The sequence below is a fragment of the Chelon labrosus genome (assembly GCF_963514085.1).
Source record: "Chelon labrosus genome assembly, chromosome: 1".
Classification (NCBI taxonomy): Eukaryota; Metazoa; Chordata; class Actinopteri; order Mugiliformes; family Mugilidae; genus Chelon; species Chelon labrosus.
In genome coordinates this window covers 12,211,641-12,224,799 of record NC_140337.1, presented here as the reverse complement: position 1 = coordinate 12,224,799, position 13,159 = coordinate 12,211,641, and the positions used below count along the sequence as shown (strand labels likewise).

The 13,159-nt window shown below is 46.5% G+C and overlaps 1 protein-coding gene across 1 annotated transcript in view; it reads left to right on the top strand.

Moving 5' to 3' along the window:
* Window positions 1-2,835: 2,835 nt before the first annotated feature.
* The window catches only part of LOC311490841 (regulator of G-protein signaling 12-like), a gene marked incomplete at its 5' end in the record, with an annotated part of 34,158 nt that continues 23,834 nt past the window's right edge, over window positions 2,836-13,159 (top strand). The window contains 2 exons of the mRNA XM_084548567.1: window positions 2,836-4,629; window positions 5,895-5,987. Of these exons, the coding sequence (XP_084404693.1) occupies window positions 2,836-4,629; window positions 5,895-5,987 (1,887 nt within the window). The remainder of the gene's footprint in view (window positions 4,630-5,894; window positions 5,988-13,159) is intronic.

Genomic DNA, 13,159 nt, shown 5'->3' with positions numbered 1-13,159 from the left:
ATCTTGTCATATCCCTTTTTTTCACCCTGCCAGGATAATTACACGTTGGGAAGGTCTGATAGCACAATTTGTAGCATTATGAACCATGAATTTAGGCACAGATCCCTACTGTTACTGAAGTAGTTGGAAAGGAGCTGGCAGCAAATGGCAGCAGTACCCAAAAAAAGCTGCTTCATTAAAGAGGAAATGAAACACTGCCCTTGAATATGAAATCTTTGTGCAACATTGCAGTTCCCCTCGAGAGGATCTGTTAACTTTTGTTTTATAATGTTATAGTTAAGTAGCTTCTGAGAAAAGTGATTGAAAAAGATAACATAACCACTCATACACTATTTCTTGAGTAACATTGTGGTTTTAGGATAAGATAAAAATGCAATTTTTTTTGTATCCCCCAAGATTTCAGTGCCACATTTAGTAGATGCCATTCTGCAGCACATGCAAAATACACATAAGGTGAGGAGTGAGCCGAAATGTTAAAGTCTTTGCCTCTTCATCCTATTTTAAGAGGATTTGGAGAAATGAGGGATTAGGTTAGTTCCATTACACACTACGTCAGCTCAATGGAAGTCACTCTTTCATGAGACTGAGAAAACTACACTATTTTTGCACACGTATTATGAGACTTTTTAAATACAATGTCTTTCCGCGCACACTAACAATAATAAACGAATCAAATCTCAACGGCTTGCCATGCCCTAGCCGTGGTCAATCAATAATCTTATTGTCACGTGATATTTTTCTTTCAAGGGACTGTCAGTTATTACCACTTATCTGCAAGTGTCATTTGCACATGAGTGAAACCGTTGCAGCCCTTTGACCACAGAGGTACTGTGTACACACTATCCACTGCCCCGCTGTGAAAGAGAGAGGGGGGAGACCCACATGCAAAGTGAGCTGGAGATTCTGCAGTAATATCAACAACAACAAAAAAAAAAAATACAGGTAAGACTTCTGCTTTGTATTTTTTTTATTTTTTTATTTTTAATCATGTAATAAAATGACATGCATTGTTAGGTTTTGCATTTAAATGTGCTCCCTTGTGAAATGTATCTGGGTTTATTTCAAAGTTTGTAGATTAAAATTGATTAAATTCTATATTTATTTTTTTCATTATTATTATATTTAAAAAAATATATCTTAACTTTTATATCTGACTTACAAAATAAAAGCTGCCAACTGCCATCAGTGTCAACCAATCGCGTCGCTCCAGTCGTTTGAATATTGAACGTGACGCGAGTGGTGATTGGGCAGAAGGAGGCGTCACGTGACGCCGGAGACGTTACGCTGTCATGGTTACGATGAAAGACGCTTTGTGATTGTGGGTGAATGGAGGGAGGTGGTGCTCTCTCTCTCTCGCTCTCTCTCTCTCTCTCTCTCTGTCTCTGTTGCCATATGGACTACCGAATCACGGCAGGGACATATTTGTTTTGAATAATTAATAAAAACATGGAGGCGTAAAGCGGAAAATGTAAGCGCGTGGACTTTTATCAACACAAACGAAAAACCGTAAGCGTTTTTTTTCTTTTTCTTTTTTTTTGCGGGACTTTACTCAGGTAATATTGAAACTTTTTCTTCAAACGGCTTCTTTATGTTTATAGTTTCGGACTTTCTGTGAACTTTTTGGGTTTAATGCTTTTTTTTACATAACTGTTTTATGAATACACGATGAAGCGAGTTGTTTTCGTCAGGTGTTTTGCGTGTTGAGAAACGTTGTGTCTTGGACTATTTAAAAATGCCGTGGTTGACCGAAACCGAGGGGTCTGCTTGTCATTAAAGTGTGGGTGAGCAGGGAGCCAGCTGGCACCCTGTTTATGTGGGAGTAGGGTTGGAGGGGTGAATGGGAGTAAAATATGCAAGCTGGACATAAAAGCTGTCTCTGTCTTATCTCTGACAGATAATGGCTTAAATAAGATTGATGTTGGTAACGTTACGTGGTTATTAAATTACTTAAGAGAGTGTTTTAATATAAGAGGAAAACAGAACCACCCCTCTTATTATTATTATTAAAGGTATTTTGAATCAGCAATACTTTTCATGACCGATCATAAAGATTTTGCTCTGTATTTTGATGATTGTAAACTAAATATATTTGGGGTCTGAGTCATCAATTTGACAGATTTCTGGATAATAAAACAAGTCTTTGTCGCATCCGTATGATAGAATAATGATAGTGAATTTTGTTGATAGGCGCCTTTTGAGACACTCAAAGACACTGCCTAACTGTCTTGCGCTAAATCGTAGCTTTGTGAAGGTTACGGTATTCAGCGTTTGTTTAAAATAGCCAAGAGAGCTGCTGATTCAACTGTGTTTTCATTTTGGAGGCTGTGGTTTCTAGTACTATTGTGATTGTAATTGTATTATGTTGTAATGACTCATGTTCCTGTTTTTATGACAGCCTAATTTTAGTGAGTGGGCTCGGCTAAATAACAGGAAGACTTCTGGGTTTAATCCAATACACAATGATCGTACAGTTGAATTGCAACCTTTCTGGGACTTTCTTCAACGTAAGGGGGATTTTAGTGCAAGACTTAATCTAGTTTTCACAAGGGTACCTAATGAAATGAATCAATCAATCAATTTTAAAACTGAGGCCCAATAGATCTGGCTCATATAACCCTCTTTAAAAGTTTTGAAGGTAGAGAGAGTCCCTGTCAACCCTAACCTCTGAATACTGCTTCAAATCTGCTTTGCTGTTGTCTGTTTTGATGGCTATGTTTTTAAAACGCTCCTTTGTTCACTTTGTGTAACTGTAGGATGACAACAGCACAATAGTGTTGGCAACGCTCAAGTGTTTCAGTTCCCGCAGGCTGGGTTTCACATCAGCCATCAACAAAGATGAGGATACAGGGACAGCCCGAGGGCGCGAGAAGGCGGCTGGATTTAAACGTATCCGGCGAGCTCAGGGGTGTGGAGATCATTCGCGGTCGGGCTGGATATGGCTTCACTATTTCAGGACAAAGGCCTTGTCTGCTGAGCGGCATCCTGGAAGGAAGCCCCGCCGACCTGGTGGGGCTCAGACAAGGAGACCGCATCATGGCCATCAACGGAAGTGACGTGTCCGCCGCTCCCCACGAGACTGTGGTTCGGCTCATCGGCAGCTGCAAAGGGCCCTTGCACATAGTGGTGCTCACCGAAGGTCGAATAATGGGAAACCCCATACTTAATGACGCAAAATTTGGGTTTCCTCAGAAGAGTGGTAGTTTCCAAAAGGCTGGTGTTTTCCGCACTATCTCCGATGATTCAAGCAATTCCTCCTTTAACTCTGGTCGCGCCGTTTCCACCAAACAGAGGCCGGTTTCAGAGCCTGATATGTCGCACTGGTCACAGCAGTGGGGTGTTTCAGTTCAGCAGCCAAAGGAGGAAACGTCCACAGTGGGAGACACAGACTCTGTTTTCACAGACACAGAAGAGGCGAATCCAGACTGGGGCATGTTAAACATGACCCTGGTGGTGGGTTACCTGAGCTCCACGGAGCTGATTTTGAACACTGCTGAATCAGAGGACGACTGTTTAAAAGCCATTCGGGAGAGAATACGGCAGCTGGGCACGGAGCAGGACACTCACACTCTGGTGATGATGAAGATCATGTTCGATTGCATTCGGCTTTGCGACGACGCGGGCGCTGTTTTGGCGGCGTTCCCCGCTGAGAACCTCGTGTTAGGGGCTGTGTGCGCTGAAGACCCGCGTTTCTTTTGCTTGGTCACCACAGCACATGTTATCAATGGGCGTGTACCGCAGGATGGCCCTCTTCGGGCGTCCTGCCATGTTTTTTTCATTGACCCGGAGCTGGGAAACCACGAGGACCACATAGGAATTGCTGGCCGCTTTAGCTTTGACTGCACTCCAGATCCAGATGCCTTAGGCTGCCTGGAATTCCCTCAAACTCCCCCAGATGTCCTTCACTTTGTAACGGTCCTGTACAGCGACATAGGGGAGGCTGTGGAAAGGCTCAGAGTCAAACTGGACGCGGAGGCTCAGCAGCACGCCAAGGAAAACGACAGCACCAGCAAACAAGGCAGTGCCAGCAGCAACGGGGACAGCGGTATTGGAAATGCTTCTCCCCCTGAGGAGAGAGCAGACAGGGATTTCCCTCCTGCAATCCAAAACCATCCTGGGGCCCACCTCCCCAGCTGTCCATGGGATTATCCTCTGACTGAAGACCTCACCCCAATAAACCTCTCCAAGAACGGGCAAAAACTTAATCCAGAGAACAGTGCCAGCACACATTCCCTTTCAGAGTCACTACCTGGCCCAGATTCTCTCACCAGCTTTTATGGAGGCCCCCCACCCCGGCTGCAGTTCCAGTTCAAGCCCCCGCCACCTCCTCTGCCTTCGGTTAAAAAAACAAACTTCTTTGGCGATCCTCTTAGAGGCAGCCAGAGGTGGTTCTCAAAGCCAAAGTGGCCCAAAGTCCAGAACGGTGATCCTGAACACGAAGAGACGTCCACCAACAACTGGCCGTCCGACGTTGGCGCCGGCCCAAATAACAACCTGCCCCCTCCACTGAGCCAGATACCGTCAGACCGGTACCAACCAACAGACGTCGCGATGCTGCCGCCCAGGGAGGAATGGACCAAAAGGTTTTTTGAGCAGAGACAGAAACAGCGGAAGGAAGGTGGCATCAAAAATGTAAGTTTTTTTTTCTTGAATCTACATTTAGCACAGTTTTTTTATTTCACGTTCTTAGATTAGGGGAAAATCTGTATAAATTGACACATTTTTAGTTCATGTCACTTGAAAAATCACAGACGAGAGCATCTGTTTCTGTACTTGCTAACACAGGGCCACAGGAAGTATTAAATGTTCACGGTGAGCTGGGTTTCCAGACACAGACAGAGTGTTGGCGCGTCTGGTTTTGGTGGCACCCAAAGTGAAATACAATACCACTATTTTAGCGTTCAATTGGTGCCGAGAGTGTGAACTGAGCTCAGAAAACACCTGCTGACAGCCAATGATGTCATTGTGAGAAAAAAAACGTGGTTTGCTGTTCGTGTCGGTTTCCTGTTTGCCCACAAGATGTCCCCATGCATCCACGTAGTCTCGGCAATGAGCCCGCGCTGGGGAAAAACGGTGATGTCTGCAGAGGACTCTCTGAAGTAGTTTCTTTCTCTCAGCAACACAGAGGGCTTTAATTAGACAGCATGTAGGCGAACGTGTCAATGCAACTGGCAATCAAGGATACATGCACTGGGCCTAGATAAAGTTTCGTCCACAAAGTGTAATGTATTTGATCTCCCATTTGCTGCAGACGTTGTGGTTTTCCACCTTCTTTACTTCAGCTAATTGCCTTCTTTCTTGTTCCTAAGTGAGAGCTGGATCGCGCCTTTGTCTCGCCTGCTTGCATTAGATCAGAAAGACGACAATCTTGCACAGGAAGCGAGGCAAATTGCAGGGTAGAGCCCGTGTCATGCAGTGGTAATTATCTGCAATTCTTAAACTCTCATTTAAACATTAGAAACACAACCTCTCCAATCTGAATGGTTAGGATGCAGCACTGGGTGCGGACGGGCAGAGAGCCGCTCTGTTTGGTAGCTTCCGGTATTCTTTTCTTTTTTAAAACGATCAGCTGTTAGACGTGAAATGCGGACGCTTGAGCCGAATCCATCAAATCTAGTAGAACAATTAAGAGTCAGTGCTCGCCTCAGTGTCACTTCTTGCTTTAGTTATACTGTTTCCTGTGATTTTTAAATCTCCAAGCAAAAACTGCACATTCAAGCCAGTCATAAAATATTTTGTGTATTTTAAACTTCAGTTAGTGAGAAGTTTAAGTAGGTAAATGAATTATTATGACCATGATTTTGTTGACCATGCAACGATGAACTGATTTCAGACATTTGAACTAAGTTGGTTGGACATCATGGCTTTGCTAATTTGTCTCCCCTTCGTCCTAACAGGGTTCCAGGTTTTGGGGTATCGGTGTTGTCCGCGCCTCCAAACGTCGCTCTGCCAAACGTCTCAGCATGGCGCGATCACTGGATGACCTTGAGGTAGGCACCGGCTTCTTTCACTTTTTCCCGCAAAAGCCTCGAAGCCTCGAGCCCGAAGTTCCGCCGCCCACAAAATGTTAGTGGGGAAATTTCGGTCCGGAGGGCGGCACAGTGGAAAGGTGGTTAGCACTGATGCCTCACAGCAAGAAGGTCACCGGTTCGAATCCATGGGCCGGCTGGGCCTTTCTGTGTGGAGTTTGCATGTTCTCCCTGTGTCTGCGTGGGTTCTCTCCAGGTTCTCCGGCTTCCTCCCACCGTCCAAAGACATGCTGGTTAGGTTAATTGGTGATTCTAAATTGGCCGTAGGTGTGAATGTGAGTGTGAATGGTTGTCTGTCTCTGTGTATGGCCCTGTGATGGACTGGCGACCTGTCCAGGGTGTACCCCTGCCTCTCGCCCGATGACAGCTGGGATAGGCTCCAGCAGACCCCCGTGACCCTTAACAGGAACAAGCGGGTACAGAAGATGAATGAATGAATGAATTTCGTTCCGGGGTCGGGTCTGTTCAGAGGTCCGCCAAGTCTTTTGGGTTGGCTTCATGGGCTAATACACAAAAGAGGAAATAGAGTAGAAAAGAGTATCCAGTTGCGTGCGGAGTTGTTTATTCTCTGTATTGGTTCAAACACGTCCTATAATGACATCCAAATTACATGTTACCACACTCTGAATCTGAAAGGAATTGACAAGGTTAACATTTCCAGGCGTTGAGTATTTGTAAAACTCGTTTGAATCCCATTTAAGTCAAGGTGTCTTAGTCATATTTCAAAATGGCAGTTTTGGTGATTGAAAAGCTTTTTTTTCCAGCTTTTTAAAACAACAGTTAACACATTTTGTATTGTTGTTGTATTGTCGGTGGCCCTCTGTTCCATTCTGCATGCTTGTATGCAGAAAAGTTGTTTTTCCACCTTAATGTGGACGTTCAGTTGAGCCCTCCCCCTTTCTCATTCCGCTCCACTTTCAGCTCCCTTTTTAACCTTTCATTTCCGTTGCCTTGAACTCTGTGTTTGCTGCTGCACTTGTGGCAAGGGGCGGCACACAATGCGGTCTTTGTGCGGGCCAGGGGCACGGCCTTATTTGTTTGGCCTCCGCTAATGAGCGCCGCTGCACGGCCGAATATCGGCGCTCGCATTCTCTCGTGTTAATGTCGCCGAGGAAAACTACATTTCTCCGACGGGCTGCGCACGCACGCATTACTCACGCTCACTGATTCATATTCGCAAAAAAACACGCTGCCCCAGACGCCCTGAACGCCCCGTGAACAGGGCGCAGGAGCAATACCGAAAAGTGGCGTACTTTATTTTATATTGACGCATTAGTCACAGCCACACACAGGCACGCCCGCAGACCACACATTGTTCTCAGGCGGGCACACCACAGATCTGCCCTTTAAGGATTGCCCCAGCACACACTGAACAGTTCGGTTGTTTAAAAAAAAAAACAAAAAAAAACTCCAGGTTCTGAGCAAAGTCTGCCAGAGATCTACAGCTGCAGGATTAAAAATGGTTATAAAAGGTTACAACAGCTGCAGAGTTTCTGTTTGCGAAGCACAACATGTATTCTTTCCGTCACTGAAGATTTAAGCCACAATGTCATCATCCCCGCTGTACGCATGTGTGTTGTCTGGGCTGCTTTGCTCCGGTCAAATCGAGCTGGCACTGTCCCCGCGTGGTTACAAACGTTTAACAAGTAATAAATCAGACATCTTTGCGGTGTCTCTTAGCCCCGTGTTGACTGATGTGCGGGAAATCCCCTTGCTATGTGTGTTTTCGTTGGTTCCTTTTGACGTCTTTGGTTATATTTGCTTACTGCGGCTTCCCAGAAATTCCTAATTGCCATAAGATTCGGAGCGTACCATCACCCCCTAGCAGCGGTTTTCTAAGCAATATTACAAAACATCTATTATTTCTCTCTGACTAGTTTAAAATGAGAAGCTTTTGTCAAACTGTTTTACAAAATAGCACTGGGCTGTATGGAAAGCTGGGTTTACATTTCTAGCGTGCCGCACCGTTCTCTCACTCTTTCTTCTCGTCTCCCACCGTGAGTTTCTTTTTTTTTTTACTCTATGGTTGTACCCCGGTAATACCCGGACGTCACACCTCTACTCTGCTCTAAACTTTAAACAAGTGAACTAGGCTTAATTGGTCTGAACATTTGTGTGCGACGGGAAAAGTTTCGTCACCGAAACTGTTTGCTGATGGCGCCACTGTTTCCAAATCACTTGTAATCCTGTATTATAATTTCTCGTTATGTATTGACCAAATTATTAGTCAGACTCTACCCCGCACAGGATGGCCGCCAAGTGCAAGGTTGCTCAAGGTGCATCTGGCTCACGCTCAAACCGCCTCTGATCAAGAGCGGCATTTAATCCGTGCAGCCTTACGTCGTGATGTGTCTATTACACCCCGAGTACTAACACTGTCATGGCTGTCAGTGGTAATTAGTTCCTCACCTAGTACTTGCTTTTCAATTCTCATGTCAAGAGGCTTATGCAAGGTATGGTGGTTTTATTTGGAGAACTACTAAGACTCAAAATGATTTCCAGTACTGTAATCCATGAAGACCTTGTACATCCAAACAGAGGAAACCTATTTGAAAGAGAAGGCCAAGAACTTATTTTCTCTTTTGTGGTCTCGTGTTCCACTCCAGAGAGAACACAAATAACAAATGTGTAACCTATCAAGCTGACGAACTGCTCTAAATTGTTCACTTTGAGAGGCGCCATAACACGTCGGTGGGAGCTCAAGTGTTGACGTTTTCGGTGCCGTTGTTGCTGGAAGGACTGTTCTCATGGCAAGTTCAGCGAAAGTGCACAATAAGCTCTCGTTCGGCGCTTGCATCTGGACCAACAAGGACGCCGTGAGACTATTTTGGAGTTCACCACCAGTCCTTTAGGGCAGACCCCTGCGGATAACCCATGTATGCGGCCTCGCTGAGTGTTGTGGACGAGCCTGGAACGATTCTGAAGTGTGTGGCCGTGATGCTTTTTCCATGGTCGGCCGGGGCGTGTGTCAGAGGAGTGACTGGAGCAGACGTGAGGGAACGCTTGTTATTTTTCTTCCCGTTGCAAAGGCTTTGACACGCAGCCTTTGAAACCCGTGCACGCCAGACTGGCGTATTTATAATCTTTTTTCGATGTGTTCCTTTTCTAGTTCAGCAGAGGGGGGGGGGGGGGGGGATTCTGCTGTACAAGTCTGTGTTTGCTCTAATTCATTTCCCCCTCCCCGCGCATTGCCTTGAACACTGTTTTGATGCACGGTGAGCTTTTGTTGTTTGGGCACGTCGAAGAATGTGCTGCTGTTTTGTATCTCCTCGTCGAGCGTGTCGAGCTCCGCTGCGAGTGCCCGCCCCACGTCACCGCCGCGCCGCTCCTCCACTCGGAGCCCCGCTCGTCGCTCGTTGCAGACTCCTTGTTTGTAGCTCCACACAGATGCTTTGAGCCCGTGACGCTCGGCAGATGACAGTGCGTTCAACTTTGCAGGGATGACACCATTAGCGGGCCGCCTGCGTTCGCACGGGCTCGCTCGTCTGAGGTGTTGCCGCGCGTGAGAACATCTGTTGATGTGAGCCGTTCGTTAATGCACACACTGTTTTATTCAGGGATACCCCACTGGTGCCTGCTGGGATATTTTTGGGGGGGGGGCACCTCTTTTGGTGTGAAGTTTCTTCTCTCCTGTTAGGTGTGGAGACATTAGCAGCTCTTGTTTGCGCGCCTGCGGGTAATAGATCCATCCTGTGGGCGTAGCAGAAACCAGGAGAAGGCATGAAGAAAGAGAGACGGGGAGGGAGGTAAATACAGAGGGAATGAGGAGGAATTCATAGCAAAGAGAGAGAGAGAGAGGGAGAGAGAGAGAGAGAGAGAGGGAGGGAGAGAGAGGAACCGGCAGCAGAGGAAGAGAGAGGGAGCTTTTGAACTCCCAGTAGCTGTCAGGATTTTCGGCGCTTCTGCACGCTCTCTCCTCCCCCGTTCAGCTCCGTCTCTCTGCGCTGCAAAACAGAGACTCGCACACAACGCACTGCACGGTGGAGATCCCGCGGATGGACTCTTTTACACGCACCAGGCGTGGGGAGCAGCGCTGAAGACAAGCCAAGCACACAACGCCATACATGGAGCAAACTTTAACTCTCAACTCTGTAAGTCACGAAAAAAACCTCGGGGTCTTAACCGTTCTGTCTTGTCTCTGTTCGGTGATGGCATCTTCATCTGTCACATCGGCGATGTCCTCCCCGCCACCATTACTTTTTTTTTTCCTTCTTTGGGCTCTTTGTAGCTCCTGTTGTAGCCTTTCGAGCAGCGTACAGTGGTTAGCTTGTGTGGTCTGTCAGAGGAATGTTTTGACCAGTGCCAGCTGAACTTCCATGTGCAGTATGACACACACTGCGCCGCTGTACACGGCAAAATGTGGTCTTGAATCTATATCGGGATGCACGCTGACTTTAAATTAGACTTTACACTGAAAAGGGTTTTGTGAAGCGACCCGAGCTTATTCTTGTAAACTTGCACGGGCCTTTGAATGAAGTGCGCTCTGCTGCACTTGCCCTTAGAAGTGACCCTTTTCTTCTGCAGTCTGCTGGCTGCACCGGGGGAGAAGTTAGATTCAGCGCAAGGGGAGACCGTGAGCTGCGGCTGCTGTCAGATAGCATCAAACCCTCAGTGAACTGTTTCGGTGGCGCTGTATTCTGAGGAAGATCATGTAACAGCCACAGCTTCGTTTGAACTTGAAATGGTTGCTGGAGGTTTTACCTTGCCCCTTTTTTTTGGCTTTGTGCAGACATGTCTCCGCTCTGACTCACCAGCCTCCTTATTCATTCTTCTCTCGGCAAAATTTGATAATTATCTTTTTTTTCCCCCTCCGAAGCTTAATCAGTACCACAAAATCTTTGTTGTTCACACAGCAAAGGAACTAACATACAGTATATGCAAGCAGCGACCAGGCTGAGTTATAATGGTTATTAAAATTGTAATGGTTGCTAAAATTAGATGCCTTACTTCCCTGTAGAAATTCTTTCCTATGTTTTTTGATGGCGGGTGATATGACTTTCGCAAGATGAGCAGGAATAGCGTGTTCCAGGGGGATTAGCGGTAGAGGCAGGAGAACACGACGCACTTTTATCTCCCTGACATCACGTGGCCGGCTCTGAGAGTGGGTGGACAGTTGCGCTCACGAAATGTGTCCTCGGGGCTAGCATTATGGGATGCAAAGACTACGCAGCCTGACATTTTCTGAATGTCTCCACTGTGATCCTGTTCTTCTTTACTCTCTGCCCGAAAGATGTTTTGTTGCAACTGCCGTGCGCCGACTGCTCCGAAACCACAGAATGGAAAAAGCGGTGCATTAAACGCGACACAAAAGTTGAGCTGAAGTTATTTAAGCGTCCAGCTGCTTGGCGTATGACTGTGCAACAGCCAGTAACCAGATGACCAGATGTGGCTGTGGTTGCTGAGTTTGCTGTTTGGCCAAACTGTAACCACGGAAAATACCCGCCTGCCTCACCATCTCTGGACGCAGACACACTGCAGCTCCGTTCTCGGATGTTGTCACACCATGACTTCATCTATCTATCTACATTCGCGTTCATGATATATATATATATTTTTTTTTTCAGTTAACCACACAGCCCTGTTGATGTCTGAACACTGGATGCCAACTTCTGGAAATGATTCATACCCCACTCTCTGTTTACCTTCCTCACTAGTACTATTATTATGTTTCTCTGCTTCACTGAAAGGGAATCTACTGCCAAGGGTGTGGAGGTTACTCAACAAGGAACGGCTCTAGGACTGCCAGAGTCTTTTATCACTTCCCCGGTTGCAGTTCAGACATGTCTGGCATATAGCGGACCGCTCGTTGCGCTCAACTCTTTTTACCTCACACCTGTAGCCCCGATAACCGAAGCATGTTTGCCTCACGTCTCAGACGTTGCGCAAGACTACCTGTCTTGTTGAAACTGGCGGAGATTGCACGCAGGCAGGCTTAGGGAGTGAATGTAAACTGTGTCTTTTTGGCCTCGAGTTGGCACAAGACGCAGCAGAAGCAGGCCAAGGTCTTGTCTACCTCACACCGTGGAAGTCAAAAACATTGGATTGTTGAGAGCAGCCAGTTTCCTCTCCCCGATACGTTGTGAGCGATGGACTCGGCGCTAAACTTTGGCAGCCTGAGACGCAAACTTTCCCCCTGGAACACTTTCTGCAACATCTTCCACCTGTGGTCAGCATAAGAAAAAATAAAAAATCTGGTATTTCTGTAACATAGCTTGGATGATGCGTGACCTCATCGCTCTAGTTTGTGGATAATCCCGCATATTTCATTCGTGTTGTGACCTTCACCGCGTGGCAGGTTGTTTCCGTAGGCAACGGATAAAAAGGTTGCCCCCGAAATGGAAATTACGTAGCGCTAGATGTCTGTCATATTCTCAAATTCATGCATACGAAAAAACGTGAGGTTAATTTATGTACAGTATATGCCAGGAATAAATCATGTTGTGGGAAGCGTGTATGTGTAGACGACTCATCCCTCCCTGTGAGTCTCAAATGCATGCATTCTTGCATTTGTAAGGGCTTTGTAATGAATTTGTCACCATGCCAAATCCCTACAGAGACTGAAGTGTTATCCTATAGCTCTTAGCCTAAAGGGGTGAACTGAGGCCAAAGCTCCCTTCATCTCTTTTCCCATCTAACTCAAATGTTATGCATGCCTGCGTGACCAACCGGATTATACAGCGTGGCTTAAGGAAGTAAACAGTCGCGGCAGTTCTTGTCGCTGGCAACATATAGCCTTGTCCACTTCCAGCATTCAGATACTGTTTCATATCGCGGCCTCGCGATCACACATATCAAATGCGCCCAGACTTTTCAACACACTGTGCACTTAGCTTTTGTTTAACTTAGCATGGTGGAAAACTGGGGGGGACTCACAGAGCTAATTATAAGTATCAGGTTTCAGGTTGGAAAGTCCATTTCTGGTGGTGTTTTTTTTTTTTTTTTATGGAAAAGAAAGAGAGCAGGAGGAGGGTGTGGTGGCATCTTATGTGGTTTATCCACCTCGAGCCCTCCAGGCCCGTGCGGGTGCAGCCTTTTCTCTGTGATAATAAATTGCGGTGGGGGTGGGGGGTGGGGAGTGATCAACGGTTCCAGTTTCCCTCTCTGAAGTTATTCTATTTTTGCGCCGTTTGCCG